Source organism: Aethalodelphis obliquidens, unplaced genomic scaffold (genome assembly GCF_003676395.1).
Source record: "Aethalodelphis obliquidens isolate GAN/ISIS:26980383/991018 unplaced genomic scaffold, ASM367639v1 scaffold33, whole genome shotgun sequence".
NCBI classification, from domain to species: Eukaryota; Metazoa; Chordata; class Mammalia; order Artiodactyla; family Delphinidae; genus Aethalodelphis; species Aethalodelphis obliquidens.
Window position 1 is genome coordinate 21,040,048 of NW_020837977.1, and position 16,412 is coordinate 21,056,459.

The 16,412-nt window shown below is 40.2% G+C and overlaps 1 protein-coding gene across 7 annotated transcripts in view; it reads right to left on the reverse strand.

Annotated features, from left to right (window-relative positions):
* Positions 1 to 298: 298 nt before the first annotated feature.
* The window catches only part of UBE2V2 (ubiquitin conjugating enzyme E2 V2), a 33,176-nt gene continuing 17,062 nt past the window's right edge, over positions 299 to 16,412 (reverse strand). For 5 of the 7 annotated variants that reach the window (XM_027128154.1, XM_027128151.1, XM_027128152.1 and 2 more), the window contains exons 3-4: positions 11,887 to 12,012; positions 4,181 to 5,064 (exon numbers count right to left, since the gene is read on the reverse strand). In XM_027128154.1, coding sequence (XP_026983955.1) covers positions 4,918 to 5,064; positions 11,887 to 12,012 — 273 coding nt within the window. In that variant the 3' untranslated portion in view covers positions 4,181 to 4,917. Of the gene's footprint in view, positions 2,981 to 4,180; positions 5,065 to 11,886; positions 12,013 to 16,412 lie in introns of those variants that run through there. The other 2 variants (XR_003437435.1, XR_003437434.1) reach the window with 2 other exon arrangements.

The window sequence follows — 16,412 nt, forward strand, 5'->3', positions numbered from 1 at the left end:
TCAAGAATCAAGGGTTTAAGACAACTGTGGTCTCAAAGTCGAATCAAGACTCAGGAATTTTAGTTCTCTGGTTAACAGAACAGAACAGAGGGGGACCTAATGCGGGAACTGTATTTATACCAAATGAAGGTCAGATAACACAACAAAGGTTTTTTGTACCAGTTTGTCAAGAGAGAAAAGGTAAGAAAAATCTGAGGTCCAGCCGCACACTCTAATATAGACATGGCAACAACAAAAAGCCAAGAAGAGACGAAAATATTTACATTTCAAGTAGAGAGTAATTCAATAAAACATCCTCAATATTAAAGTCTTTTACATTTTAATTACTATGTAATTGGGTTAATTTGCTTTATAATCTTATAGGACTAAGAAGTTTATACATTTGCATTGATACAATTGTATGCATTAAACAATGTTTTAACAAAAATAATTCAAGACAATACTGAGTCCAAAAGAATTACTGTTCTCCTTAAAGAAGTCCGTATGTTACTCAAGATTAAGAAACCCAGGCAATTAGATATTTTACTTTTCTTGTGAACTCAATTACTTTTACTTGAGTATTAAGATGATTTTTTAAATTACAGCAATAAAAAGATAATTTATGATAGTGGATATCATCTGGACATCTGGCAATCACTACTTATTTGGACAATGTGGCTTGAGAAGCAGTAAAACAATACATTTCTCTTTGTCAGTTATCCACTGTGGAGAAAATCTACCTTTTTCCCTCAAATTAAGGGCTGACAAACTACAAAGGCTATAAAGTCTCACCCTGTGTAATAAAGCACTCACAATTACCATGCTTGTTGATTGGAAGAGTCTTTGGACCCAAAAAACATGACATTAAGTATTATAACTAATCTTACTACATTTTAATGTAGGTGTCCTGTCGAAACCTCACTTTACATTACACTGTTAATTTTCCAGATTACTCTGTAAAATTATCTATTGTTAAAAGCCTGTTTAAAAAAAAAAAGCTATTATATCAGATGAAGGAAGAATACACACACTCCATTGTTTAATGTTTCCCCATAATCTCTGAACAATATTTTAATTACTCAACTGCACTGAACAAACAAGGAACAGTTTTCACTCTCAATGAATTCAAAGATTTGCTTCTTTACTGACCACGGGGTTTCTCACTTCATTGGTTTCTCAGTGCCAGAGATTAGTCTTCCTTTGGAGGTGGAATATTACCTTTACTTTTGTATAATCTTTTGGCTGCCAAAATCTCAGACAGATGTAAGCAGCTGCTCAGTACTCAACTAAGACAAGATAAAAGAATTCACATGGTAAGTCTACATCTGGAGCAGAGGGGCCACTGCACAATCCTTACATGGTATCTGGTCAGCTACCCACTGGAGAAAGGATGATTCCTGGAATGTTTCTAAGTTAAGAAAGTGAAATCTATCTGGATTTTATCACTGATTTCATAAATGAAGTTGCAGAAAAAATTCTGTACTGATCTTTAGATTACATGTAAAAATGAAATGCAGAGGACCTTTAGGAATTTTTTAGGTGAGAATGTCCCATTAGAGATGTACGTAAACACAATGGGCAACCTCTTCACATCCAGTGATTCTTTAAAATCACGTACTCACTCCATGATTCCCTCAAACTCCCTTATTTCACAGGATGACAGTTTTGACTTGTCATTTATTTTCTGTGTCAGCAAATACCTCGATAATTTTCCCTTCAGAAAATACTTATGGTGTATCTTTTCAGTATTCCACTATACTTTTAAAATAGCCAACATTTTCAGTATGACCTATGATAAGATTTCCATCTACTGTTTAGTAACTTCAAAGAGGCATATTAATTTTAGCATAAAAGATATTCTATTTCCATACATTTTGCTTGTCAATAAACACAGTACTGGGTAGGAATTAACTGCTAACGCTCCTATCAAGCCTGTAATACGCTGCATCCACTGCTTTTCATAATGTTTCTGTTTTATATACAAAATACAAATGCTTTCCAAAATCTTCGGAGCTGCAATCTTTTTGTGAACACAACCAAAAGCCAATCAAGTTGTTACTGGAAAATCATATTGTTACTTCTCAGAAAAGTGAAATCAGTGCCTTTTAGATCCTTCCCAGCAATTAATTATACTATAATGCTTCACATATATGTCTAAAAAATATACTTACCGAGAAAATCTGGGGGAAAAAATTCCTTAAATAACTCCCCAAATTGTTATTCATGACACTAGACAGCATCATCTGCATTTACACTCTTTAACGTGTACATGCAAGCACGGCTGTGTACCCACGAGAAGAGTGAGCACAGCTTTGACCAAAGTCTATACCTCACGATGCGTCTTCCAGAGCCGCCCACATGGTCTCACACCAAATCCAGGGTGGGAAACACATTGATATTTTCCAGCCATGTACTCTAAATTTTCAAAACAATATGAATTTCATGCATATTCATCAATAACAATATATACTTAGTGGGAAGAAGCTAAATTAATGAATTGGCATTAAGTAATCCAGACTAATAAACCATATGCAATTCAAACTAATTCACTCCCCAGGCACTTACTCAAATTTGAAGTGTGATAAATTCTTTTAAAAAGATAATTTAAAATTATAATTTTTAAAAAAATTTTACACCCAAAAAACTCAAATACCATTGACCACCTCTTATAAATGTTTATGTTCCAAAATCCTGAAAAGTCACACATAAACCTGTAACAACAAATGCCATTACTTTAAAATACTAGAAAAAATATTTTTAAATGAGGGATTCTGAAAATTAGTAATTAAAACCATTAAAGCATAACACTGACCTAACAGGACAAATATTTTACTTTTGCAATCTTTATTAACACATGATCATCCCCTACAGTCTCACCTGCTAGCCTTTCAACCAAATTTCGAAGGCAACACACACCTGTGGGGGGGAGTCCTTCACAACAGCGGGTGCGGGGAAAGGAGAGTGGACCAGAGGTCAAGGTGCCCAGGCTCTCAGCCCACCACTGTAGAAACAATGTACAGCACTCAGATGGTTATCAGCGCCCACATATGACAGGACACGCTCTCCCAGTGGGGAAGGGGTCACTAGAGACCGATTTAGACTGTCAGGAACCACCACTCTCACATAGGATATCAGTGTAATTCCACTTAATCTCAACCACTTAAAATTTTTAAGAATGTATGCCAAGGTAATAGTTCATTTCAAACCTATTTTAATAAATTACACATGCACTAATTTGTATGTATACATTCTCTATGTGTCACTTTAAACATCTTTGATAATTAAAGCCATATTGAGGGCTTCCCTGGTGGCGCAGTGGTTGAGAGTCCGCCTGCCGGTGCAGGGGACACGGGTTCGTGCCCCGGTCCGGGAGGATCCCACATGCCGCAGAGCGGCTAGGCCCGTGAGCCATGGCCGCTGAGCCTGCACATCCAGAGCCTGTGCTCCGCGACGGGAGAGGCCACAACAGTGAGAGGCCCGCATACCGCCAAAAAAAAAAAAAAGCCATATTGAAATTAGCAAATTTAGATAAACTGCCACTGACTTTAAAGTATTACTGGCCAAGAAAAGGTAGCTCAGAGCTTTAACTTTGAATGCACTTGATAAAAACATGTCAGGGTTGAGAAATCTGTCCTTGTTACATGACCACCTTACTATTTTCTTCAGAAAACAGAACCCATAAGAGAGAAGTATTTTCAACAAAGTAGTACACCCAAGCGCTGTGAGATGAAAAACGGCATCCGAAAGTCTCGTCACTCTGGTAAAGCAGAGCACAGGTGGACTTTCAATTCAGAATTATGTAGCTGCCAAGGCAAAGGATAAGTGAACAAAACTAACCCCAGTTAGTGCGAAGAGCACTGGGGGCAGATATTATGAAGAAAAACTGGAACGTATGTTTGGATAATTTGCGATCTCTAATTCTATAAAAACTGCTAGAACTCAAACATCTTTCTTAACAATATTTCTGGTGAAATCAACTTCAAAACATAATACCTGGGATTCCTCCTTCTCCTAACAAGAAATTAAACTTATTAGGTAATCTGTACTGTTAAATACTCCACAAATTCCAATTTGCAAGAAGTATACAATATAGGATAAATAATAAAAGGTGTGTATAGGGGAAGGCTACAATAATTCCGATTTCTGCTACCTCAGCAAGTTACTGTATACATACCACATCAATATAACAGAAATGGCACAGTTTCTGAGGACACATTCCACATTTTATTTACAATTTAAGACTAACGTTAATCTCAAAATCACATATCCATATATCTATTTCCTTTTTGTTGATTTCATTTAAATGTAAATGCATGGTTTGTCCAACAAAGACTGTAAACAACTCTTCACCGCGTCTGGTACATGGAACACCCAGGAACAGCTTGTAACGGAAATCCGTCCACCTCCCCACAACAATTTTATTATAAATACAGGTATCAAAACAATCCTGAACGTATTTTTGATACTACTAGTAGTCAGCACCTATACCGCTTCGAAAATGAACACGTTTTGTGACAATATTCATTGTACCTGCCACTTTAGATCATTTCAACGGAAGCTCTTTCACTAAGCGAGAGCACGCCATTCTGGGTTTTCCTTCTCGGGCTTTCTCTTCAGAAACACATCTGCTTGCACAGCCATCTGACACTTCTTGCTGTTCTTCCACCTGGAAACCTGAGTTCCACTCTGAGTACTCCAGGTTCATGCTTAAATGACGGTGCCTTAACAAGAAAAAAAACTGTGCTGAATTTTCCTCCTGTTACCTGAAAACATAATGGGTGTACATATATTAAATATACTCTTACAGATGTCCAGGTCATGTTTACCAGCTGGAATTATCTTACTTAATGTGTGGGTATTTTGCATTGTGATATTTAATCAAGACATTAACATGAATAGAAGGTTGTTGATTTAAGACAAGTTTTAAATCCACTAAAATTAATTGTTGTATGTTTGTCCTTCTGGTGGCTGTGGAAGCTTCATATTTTCTTTGGACATCATTAGACGTCTTAGCTCTTGAAGTACAACTTTAATGCTGTATGAGTTCTGCCATTTTGCTAACACTGGTATGCTCCGTGCATCCACCTGAAAGGAGGGGAAGAAGAGGAAAGTCAGCTGCCGAGTGTAGCGGGGTCGGCCACCAACTCACTAGACGCACTTTGATGAGAAGTACTTCTAAAAATTCATAGCTTGGCTCTATTTTCACAAAGCGAACATTATGAAACTACTGGTTCATATAATACTTAGGGAAAATATTCCTTCTTCAACAGGTGTTTCCTAAAAAATTGTGTCCTTTTCGTGTGGTGCTTTTCTGTAAACGTGTAGGGAACTTCGGTCATCAGAAATAAACAAATGTTATATAAAATAACTACACGTAAACATATTTACCAATTCCTTCTTGATAAGGTCTTGATAAGGTTTCTCTCCATTCCCAATGCCACGACCCAAAGTCTGGGCAATGACCTCCACCAGGATTAAGGAAAGAACTGCGAACCCTGACCTCTGCTTTCAGAGCTCTCTCTCCCGTGTGTTCTCCGCACTGTGCTAAATTCATCTTCCACTGCAGGAAACTGGCAGGATGGGGCTGGAGCTCCTTCAAAGCCTCACCCCCAGGTACCTGCCATCTCTCGGCCTGCCTGAAAGTTCCCTGGAAAACCCCTCCCATGGGGTTTCTCTTTGTCTGACCTCAGAACTCACCCACGGAGGACCACCTAGTCCCCGGCCCACCCCTCCACCTGGTGTTTGCCAAAAATAACCAGTGTCAATTGTGTGACACCTCGGAGACACAAGCTACTATGTACAAAATAAGCAACAAGGATGTACTGTACAACACAAGGAAAGATAACCATTATATTGTAATAACTTTAAATGTAGTATAATTTATAAAAACACTGAATCACTATGTTGTACATCTGAAACAAATATAATACTGTAAATCAACTATATACTTCAATAAAAAATAAAAAATTTTTTAAATTAAAGAAATTGCTTAAACTGTTTACACCTCTGCTGGGCGAGGAGGTGGTAAGAGGAAAGCAGGAAGGTGACCAAATACTTCACAGGAAAGCTGGGAAATGAGATGTCCAGTGAGGCTTTGAAAAGTTCCAACACACACCTGTGAATCTAGAAGACACACATGTGCAGGGCTGTACAGGCTCAAAAGACCTGAGAAGGCCATAAACTCTCACCTATGGCTGACCTTGAGCAACATATAAAGAATTTGATTATGCACCACAACCAAGTGGGATTTATCCCAGTAGGGCAAGGTTGGTTCAATATATAAAAATCAATCAATGTAATACACCATATTAACAGAACAGAGAGCAAAAACCATGATTATCTCAACAGACACAAAATAGCTTTGACAAAATCCAACAACCTTTCATGATAAAAACACTCAACAAACTAGGTATATCAACCCAATACAGAGCACCTACAAAAAATATACAGCTAACAGCACACTCAATGGTGAAGGACTGAAAGCTTTCCTCCTGAGATAAGACAAGACAAGGACATCTGCTGCCATCACTGCTACTCAACACTGAACTGGAGGCTCTGGCCAGGCAACTAGGCAAGAAGATGAAATTAAAGGTTTTGAAAAGAAAGAAGTGAAACCATCTCTATGCGCAGATGCCGTGGCCTTGTACACAGATCCTAAGGCAGCCATTAAAGGAACTGCAACTGCTGGAGGGAATAAACGAGGCTGCAGGGTACAGGATCCACAAACAAAACCTCATCTGTGTGCTTGCAATGAATGATCTGAAAAGCAACTCAAGGAAACAATGCCATTTACAACAGGATAAGAAACAGAAGTGTAGGCCATGTACACTGACTACTGTAAAAAAAAACTGTTGACAAAAATATCCCATGTACATGGATCAGAACGCTTAAAGTCGTTGACAATCCTCCTCAAATTGATCTACAGATTTCACACAATCCCTATCAAAATTTCAACTGCCCTTTCTTTTCTTTTTTGCAGAGCTGGACAAGCTGATCCTTTAATTCATATGGAAATGCAAGGAACCCAGAATAGCTGAAACAATATGAAAAAGAACACTTACTACAAAGCTACAGTAATCAAGAAGGGTGTGGGACTTCCCTGGCGGTCCAGTGGTTAAGACACTGCACTTCCATTGCAGGGGGCACGGGTTCGATCCCTGGTCAGTGAACTAAGATCCCGCATGCCGCGCAGGTGGCCAAAACAAACAAACAAACCAAACCAAACAAAAACAAAGGGTGGTGTTCACACAAGGATGGGCATACAGATCAATGGAATGGAAAACGGCTGAGAATGCAGATCAATGGAATGGAATACAACTGAGAACCCAGAAGTAAATCCATGCACGTACAGTCAAAAGATCTCTGACAAGTGTGTCAACCATGGGGAAAGGACAGTCCCTTCAATAGATGGTGTTGGGACAACTGGACATTCACATGCAAAGGAATGAAGCTGGACCCTTAACTCAAAATGGATCAAAGGCCTAAATTAACAGCTGAAACAATAAAACTCTTAGGAAAAAACAGGAGTAAATCTCTGTGACGTTGGATTTGACAATGGTTTCTTAGATATAACAACTAAATACTTTCAATGAAAGAAAAAGTAGACAAATTGGCTATATAAATTTTTTAATTTTTGTGTTGAAAACATCAAGAAAACAAAGAGGCAACCCACAGAATGAAACAAAATTCATGCAAATCATATACCTGACAAGGGGCTCTTGTTCAGTAAACTAAGAACTCTTAGAACTTAATAATAAAGGCTCAATATCTCAATTAAAATGTGGGCAAAGTGGATCGTGGTAGACAGCTGTTATGGACTGCATGTTTGTGTCCCCCAAAACTCATGCGCTGAAACCCTAACCACCACGGGAAGGTACCAGGAGCTGAGGACTTTGGGAAGTAATTATCAATAGGTTTAGGTGAGGACCCAAGGGTGGAGCCACCACGATGGGATTAGGAGAGAACGAGACTGGAACTTGCTCTGTCCTCCCCGTGAAGACCCAGCAAGAAGTCAGTCATCTGCAGCCCAGAATGAGGGTCCTCACCAGAACCCAACCACGTGGGAACCCTGATCTCAGACTTCCCAGCCTCCAGCCTGTGAGAAATAATCTCTGCTGTCCAAATTAGCCCCAGTTTATGGTCTTTTTGTGACAGCAGTCAAACTAAGACAGCAGCTTTTGTGATGGTTCCCGAAGATCTTCAACTCCTGACATTCACGTCCTATGTGACCCCTCCCTGGAGTGTGGGCTGGACAGAACGCTGGGATATGACTTCTGACGTTAAGCTACAAAAATACTCCAGCTTCCATCCTGCTCTTTCTTGCTTTCACTCCCCTGCTTTGCAGACAGAAACCAGCTGCTGTGCTGTGAACTGCTCTGTGGCCTCTGGCTATAGTGTATAAGGAACTGAAGGCTGACTGAGAACCTGACTACTGCCAACACCTACGTGAGTGAGGCCGGAGCTGCATCCTTCCTCAGTCGAGCTTTCAGCAGAGACCACAGCACAGGCTGGCATGTGGGCTGCAGCCCTGTGAAAGGCCCTGGGCCACAGTCCCAGCCCACAAAGACTGTGAGACAATAAATCCTTGTCGTTTTAGACGGTTCTGAATAGACATTTCTCCAAAGAGGGTAAAAAAAAATGGCCAATAAGCAGGTGAAAAGGTGCCTAACTAGGGGAATGCAAATCAAACCACAATGAATATCAATCAAAAGAAAACCTGATGCCTAATCCAGTCACTCTATACAAACACCTACGCTCCAATAATTAAACCAGGACTTAATTTCTCTGCTTCCAGGTCCCCACTCCAGCCTGACTATATGAAGCGTTGGTAGGGATGGACAGTCCTGGCACTTACACACAGTGAGCATGACAGACATGGACAACCCTGGAAGAGCCCGGGCGGAAGTCAGTCAAGCTGACGACAAGCCTCACCCAGACCCCACCTCAGCAGACATCCTACTTGTACGTGAACGTCCTAGAGCAGGGCCACTGAAATCACCTTTCACGGAACAGCCCAAGGCCTTGCACTGATTTTTACTGGTCCACCACAAGATAAACACAGAAATTCAGAGTAGCCTTTAGAGAGTTCTACAGCAATTTAACGGAGAAACTTTTATCTTAAAAAATCTGAGCTTGGGCCTCCCTGGTGGCGCAGTGGTTGAGGGTCCGCCTGCCGATGCAGGGGACACGGGTTCGTGCCCCAGTCCGGGAAGATTCCACATGCCGCGGAATGGCTGGGCCCGTGAGCCGCGGCCGCTGAGCCTGCACGTCCGGAGCCTGTGCTCCGCAGCGGGAAAGGCCACAACGGTGAGAGGCCCGCGTACCGCAAAAAAAAAAAAAAAAAAAAGTCACTGACATATGAGTGCACACAAAAGGGATACAACATAGAAGCATACACAAACATGAACAGTAAAAGTACAACCATGCATGAAACGATAAATGCCAAATCTGAGATGGAACCACCTCTGAGGAAAGAGAAAGGGGAAACCGGGAAAGGCAAAAAGTTAACTCTGTATAATGCAGTCTTTCTTTAAAAAAAGACCTGTTACAAATAAGACAAAAAGGTTAAGATTTGAGGAGGGTAAGTGGAGGATGTTGGTTACATCATTCTCTAAAACCTGCCTGTGTGTTAGAAACAATTCTTTTAAAAACGCCAAAAATAAAAACAAAGAGAAAAATGATAATTTATAGTAACTGCTACAAAGGGGAAGAATAAAAGAGTGACTGTAGCAGAGTAACAAAACAGACACAGTTCAGACTGGGAGTCAGGACAGAACTCTCTGAGAGTGACACTTACACAGCGAAGTGAAGAAAGAGTCCGTAAGGATGTCCACCCTAGAAGCACAGAAAGTGCAACGGTCTTGAGGCGAAAGGAAAGGTGTGCAGGGCCGCGAGCACCGTGAGCCCCCAGGGAGCCAGGGCAGAGAGTGTGCACGTGTGGCTGAAGCCACTGCAGGATTTTAAAGCACAGAAGCGACAGGACACAACCTGTGCCTCAGAAAGATCCCTCTGCTGCTTTCTTTGTAAAGACTGGGGGAGGTAAAGCAGGAGAATCAGAGAGGCTGTGCAGGGCCCAGACAAGAGATGATGGCTAACATTCACTCGGTGGCAACGTAAGGAGAAAAGTAAAATCGGACTCGAGTTACATTTTCAACAAAGACTAACAGACCTTAATGCTAGAGGGTTTAAGGAGGAGAGGCAGAGAAGGACGCATAATGTCCAAAATGAGATCAGATGAGCTCGTAAGGCAGGTCTGAAATTTAATCCTGAATTTCCTAGTTCCCACAACAATGTAGAACTCACTATGAATTACCTAATTTACAGAGTCTATAATATGAAAACAAACCAGCAGTTGTGAAGAACAGCTATTCCTGGTAAAGAAATTTCACAAAAATGTCTTCCTCATAAAGGCAAAGTTGTATGTCATAAAAGAAATTCCCTAAACAATATCCCTTCTGTAAATTCAAACTGTTTCGTAATCCTCCTTCCATCACATCTCCTAATATTACTGACACAGAAATAGTTAAGCATGCATGCTGTAATTTCTAGAATAACCACTGGAAGAACAGAAACAATGAAAAGAATCGAGAATGGCCATTTCAAAAGTAGGCAAGAAACAAGAAACACGTGTAAAGATAGAAACCACAAGATAAGATGATTATACACCTGAACGCATCAACACATTGTACAATGTCCATGGACTGATGCCCTAGCAGGCAGGGCAGGGAGGACTCTCAGGGCCCAGCACCGGCTGGCGCACCGCACGCAGGGAGGTATGGGAGTGGCCCAGCAGGTCCAGGGCTGAGATGCCCAATAGCGCTCCTCCAGTCAGGGTCATGCTTTTGTCCGGTGCACCCAGCAGGGAGGAGCCAGCCCACCTGGAGCCCTGGGGTGGGGTGGGGGCCGGACGGCCAGCTGTGTGTCCAGGACCCAGCCTGCTGCTGGAAGTGTGCTTTCACACAGGGGGACTGAGCACATGCAGGTAAACACACTGGGCAACAGAAAGCAGGTTTCTCACCGCTGAAGGCAAGAACTACAAGCATAGAAAGGATGAAATCTGAAAAACACCCTGCAGTGTTGGAACAGAACTGGAGATGATGGTATAAACTCATGGTGTGGGATGGATGATGGACGGAAGAGAAGGAAAGAGGGACAGAGGAAGGAAGGCTAGCTGTACAGATGTGACACCTGGGCTAAAACTATAAAGAAAAAGTGATAGAACACAAAAGAAATGCTGGGGAAAGGGAACACAGGGACGGGATGAGTAGGCGAACACAGAAGTTAAGGTAACGTTCTGTTCCTATGACAGATGATGTTCATGCTACTATCATCACGTTATCATGCTTCCTAACACGTATTCTGCATGTGAGGGTGCTCTCAACACAGCACCTCAAGAGCCTTCGCTTCAAGTTCTAGTACTCGTATGAACCTAAGACTCGTACTGGAAATTATTTCCGCTCACTTCCTTCTGTGAGTCAGGCAGAGCACATCATTTTGATTTATTTGCTTTAAACAACCATGCTCAACCACGACTGTCTGTTCCCGTACAGACATACTTGTTCCTCAAAGAAAAACCTCCTCTTCATGAATATCCATCCTTTTAATCTCACCAATGTACCTTAACCCTAAAGAAAAATGTTAATTCAAACAGAAATAATGACTTTCTTATCACCAAACAAGGATTCAGCTGAAATATGACTACTGAAGCAATTAATAAAACCCTCACCCCTATCTAGGCTAGTACATAAAGGTTCTTAAGGAAAGGTCCATTCAAAAGAGAAAAACAACATGAGATAAACTGTTTTAGACTTTCCGCTAAACAAAGGTGCTTTTGTTGTTGTTGTTTTAACATTCTCCTGACTATATATTTATAGGTTATGTAAGAATAAAATGACTACTTTAACTTACCATTCCACTGGAATTATTTACTCCATTCATATTAATTTTGGTTACAAATCTAACTGATGGAGGTGCTTCTGGGTATTTAGGTCCACATTCTACTTTCAGGCTATATATTCTGTTTTCATAATTTGTCTGGAAGGCAAAAATAATAATAATAATATTGAAGTGCTAATCAAGAGGGGAAGTACAATATAAATGTACTTAATATTACCACTTGTATGATCAAGAATTTACTTTTCTATGCATTTATTTGATCTATATGGCTAGAAAAAAGGCAGCAAGCACACTTAAAAGTAGAGATTTTACAAAATTAAATAATTCTACAAAGTAATATCAAAATGATCAGAACTTGCTTTTGTGGCACAGACAATGCCTATAACAAATTAAAAGGAAAAAACAGACCACTTAAATTCAGATTTTACTAAAAAGTCCATATTGTGGCTTGACCTGTGTCACACATATATAAAGGTTCCCATTTTTCCAGGACAATTCTGTTTATTCTTACTGCTCCTGTATTAATTATTAATAATACTTCATTTCATTCTCAAAAGGGTCTGGCTGGACAATAAATTATATGGTTACCCCATTTATACAGCAATCAATATATCTTCTGGTATAAACACCATATTATACCATTGTCCAGCACTAGAACAATTAATTCATGCCTCTTGTTAGTTACATTTACATTACTACTTCATTAATTTTGTTGTCCATTAAATTCCATTATCTAAATTCAGAGATACAATACCCAACTTTTATTTTTCCACATCATTTAAAAACAGGGTTTCTTAATCGAGAAGTTGAACATTACCATATTATAAAACAGCCATTTTAAAGCTACCAGACTTAATGCTTTTAGGTTTTTCAAGGCTTACTTTCATGCCTATAATAAACTCTTCTTTATCCTTATGGCTTCTGTTCACTAGGTAAACTTATTAGTGTTCAATTAAAACAAGAAAGTAAAAAAATAAATGGAAGTGACAAATTTCATACCTGTTGATTCCTGTATAAACATGGGAAAAAAGAAGTTAACCATCTATAGATTTCACTTACCCCAACTGATCCACAGCTTCCTCTCCCTTAAGTAAGAGTTCTCCCAAGTGGAGGTCAGGTCTGGGTTATTAAACTACCGTAATTTAAAATGTATACAACAATCTTATACATATATTATTATATATTTCAATATTTTAAAAAAGAAACAGCTGGATAAAACTCATCCAAGTTTAACAGCAAACATATATTAATAATATGCCCAGGACCTGGAGAGGTTTAAACAGGACTAAAGGTCAAGGAAATCATCTGGTCTGTCGTTCTCCAATCACATGCACAGCAGCCTCTCTAGAAAACTTGCGTTAAAAATAATAATAATTTTTTTAAATGATACAAATGAACTTATATACAAAACAGAAACAGACTCACAGACATAAAAAGCAAACTTATGGTCACCAAAGGGGAAAGTGGCAGGGGGAGGGGTAAATTAGGAGTTTGGGGTTAACAGATACACAGTACTATACATAAAATAGATAACCAACAAGGACCTACTGTAGAGCTCAGGGAAAACAATACTCAATATTTTGTAATAACCTACCAGGGAAAAGAATCTGAAAAAAAATAGATATGTATGTATAACTGAATCACTTTGCTGTGCACCTGAAACTAACACAACATTGTAAATAAACTATACTTCAATAAAAAAAAAAGGAAAAAAAATTTTTCTTAAATAGCCCCTGAGAAATTCCATACTGTTAAAAATACTCAAAGTACATGGAAACAACTAGAACTCTCATACTTTGCTGGTTGTAGGGAATGGTATAATCATTTTGGAAACAATATGGCATTTTCTTATAAAGATAAATAAGCACACACCTCCCCTACCAAGTAGGAATTCCATTCCTAGGCATTTTATCCAAGAGAAATGGAAACAAACCTATGTTCACAAGAAGACTTGTAATCACAGCAGCTTTACTTGTAATGGGCAGGGAGTACTGTGATCAGGAGAAGCGATAAGCACACTGTGGCATCTCTGTGAAACACACCACTACCCACTTCTTGGAACAACACAGCTGATCCCGAGACATTATATGCCAAGTCAAAAGAAGCGGGCCTCTAAGCACACACACTGCACGATTCCACTGGCACGAAGTCCTACAACACACAAGACTACTCTAGGGGGTAGGGAGTAGTGACTGGGGCAGGGCGGGGAGGGGCACAGGGAATTTCTGGCGGCACAGACATGTTCTGTATCTTGACATGGGTGCGGGTAACAGGCTCCATTTGTCGAAAATCATGATAATATCTATACATTTCACTATATGCAAATTATACCTCAATCTAAGCTAGCCTACAATGATTAAACATCCTAACTTTTGGTACCTTTGATTAATTTCATCACCCTTGAATTTTAAATTAACAGCCAAGTCTTTCTGTTGTCTAACAAAAGAGTGACAGAAAAGAGAGTAGTAAAAGGAACTAATGTTTATTAATTATGTACTACACATACTCTCTTATTGTCTAATTATTAATTCATTTAATTCTCAAAACTTCTAAAGTAAGTATACATATAAGGAAACTTGGAAATGTTACTAAACATCTAATGCTAAAAAATACTGCTTAGAAAATTTAATACACAAACATATATGGAAAAACAAAATCGCTAATTATATAAATCCAAATAAATAGTGGAAAAACATAAAAAACCAGGGATCTTAGTAACATATAAAAAACATATAAAAAACCGAGAAACAACTAACCAAGTAACAGAATGCTGAGGTAGGAATTCTCCTGTTACCCTAAAGCTGGGGACAAAATTGTTCTGAATCTGGCACCTTCCAAAGAAAAACCAACTAAGCTGAGATGCCGCCCCTGCAGGTTTTATTAAAAGGCAGCTGAGCAGCTGAATGAGTGCTGGGACCGCCCACTCTCACCCAGCCCCCCAGGCCTCAGCAGGCGGGGAAGCCTGGCTGGAAAGCCTGGCTGGAAGGACAGGGCCTCTCAGGGGTGCCTCCCGCTCCACAGAAAGGGGAAGGGGCTCCAAGACAACCCCCACCAGCAGAAAGCGGCAGGGGGCAGCATCCTGTCTCTGCGCCCCCTGCAAGCAGGCCTAGCCCCATCCGACCCTACAGCAGCCTTGGCTCCCACTGGGCACAGCAACCCAGCGAGCTTCCTGTGGTTCAGTGACACCAGGAAACAGCTAGTTCGGGGGTCCTGCTGATGACCCCAACCGGGTGAGAGAGACTTGTGAACTAGGTTACAGGGCAGCCCACAAAATCATGGGGGGTCTTATGCACAAACTCCAAAACACTCTTAAAGTCTCTTAGAAGTAGCGACGGGAGAAAAACCAAATGTAAATCATTTCGAATGTATACTCCACCCAGCTCAGACTGTCCAATCTTCAAGCTGTTCATTAGATAAGAATGCTCATTACTGTAAGCACTCACTTTTACCAAAAAGACCATATGGTGATACTGTCCACAGGCAGTGAAAATCGAGGTTTTCATTACAAATGCCAAGTTACAAACATCAAGAACTCTAACCGTCAGGATTTGTTTCCTCCCTCGCGTGTCTTAGGGAGGCATCAGAGCGCTGGAGGGAGGGGGCACTTGCTAGTTTAGCAGAGCGCACAAGTTCTGCAAAGCAGCACCAGAAAATGCAAAACATGCATTAATTCATTCTCTAAAGTTAGCATTGCTAATTACCTGACCATTTTCCTTTTAGAAAAAATAAAGAGGAAATCTAAACTCTACCTAACAGCAAAACAGTTGAAATGCTCCCATCACAGGCAGCAAACAATATACAAAACCAAAGACTAAGAAAACCTTCATATTTGTGTTCTTTCCAACAAGTCAAAAAACATACAATACATATTTCCAAGAGTCACTGCAGGGTGCGCAGTAAATGGGGCCTTTGAGTAAGGAATGCAACGCAGAAAAAAATTTCCCAGAGTCTGAAAAAGATTTTGAGTAAAAATAGAAAGTCATAAACTTGAGAAAGACCTAAGAATAAAACAACAGGTCTGTTGCCAGCAATGCTAGAAAACATGCAAGAATCAGCCTCGTCTACATATTTTATAGATGAAAACATGGAGGCCAGAACATTTCCATGGCGAGTCAACTGTCACTGGCCAACAGCAATGGGCACTCAACACAAACCAATTTAGAAACCCTGATGACACACACAGCAGGTTAGTAACATGTTACATCAAAATACACTCTTTGCTCTTCCCAAATACCCCTCCATTTCCTCACCTTTTCTCCTCTCTATCTGGAATGTTCTCCATCCCCATCACCACCTTCTGAAATCCTACCAGCCAGTCCTTTAAGGCTCATTCCAAAGGCAACTTCCTCCACTGTTCAGCTTTCCTCAATTATTCCAGCTAGAAGAAACATATTCTAAAGTCCCGCAGTGAACTTTCTCTGCCATATTCAGAATCTATCATTTGTGTTCATTTCTTCTCCTCTACTCAACTGCAAACACTTTGGCAGCAATGATTGTATCGGTCTTTTCCCCCCAATCCTCCAGAAAATCAAGCATCA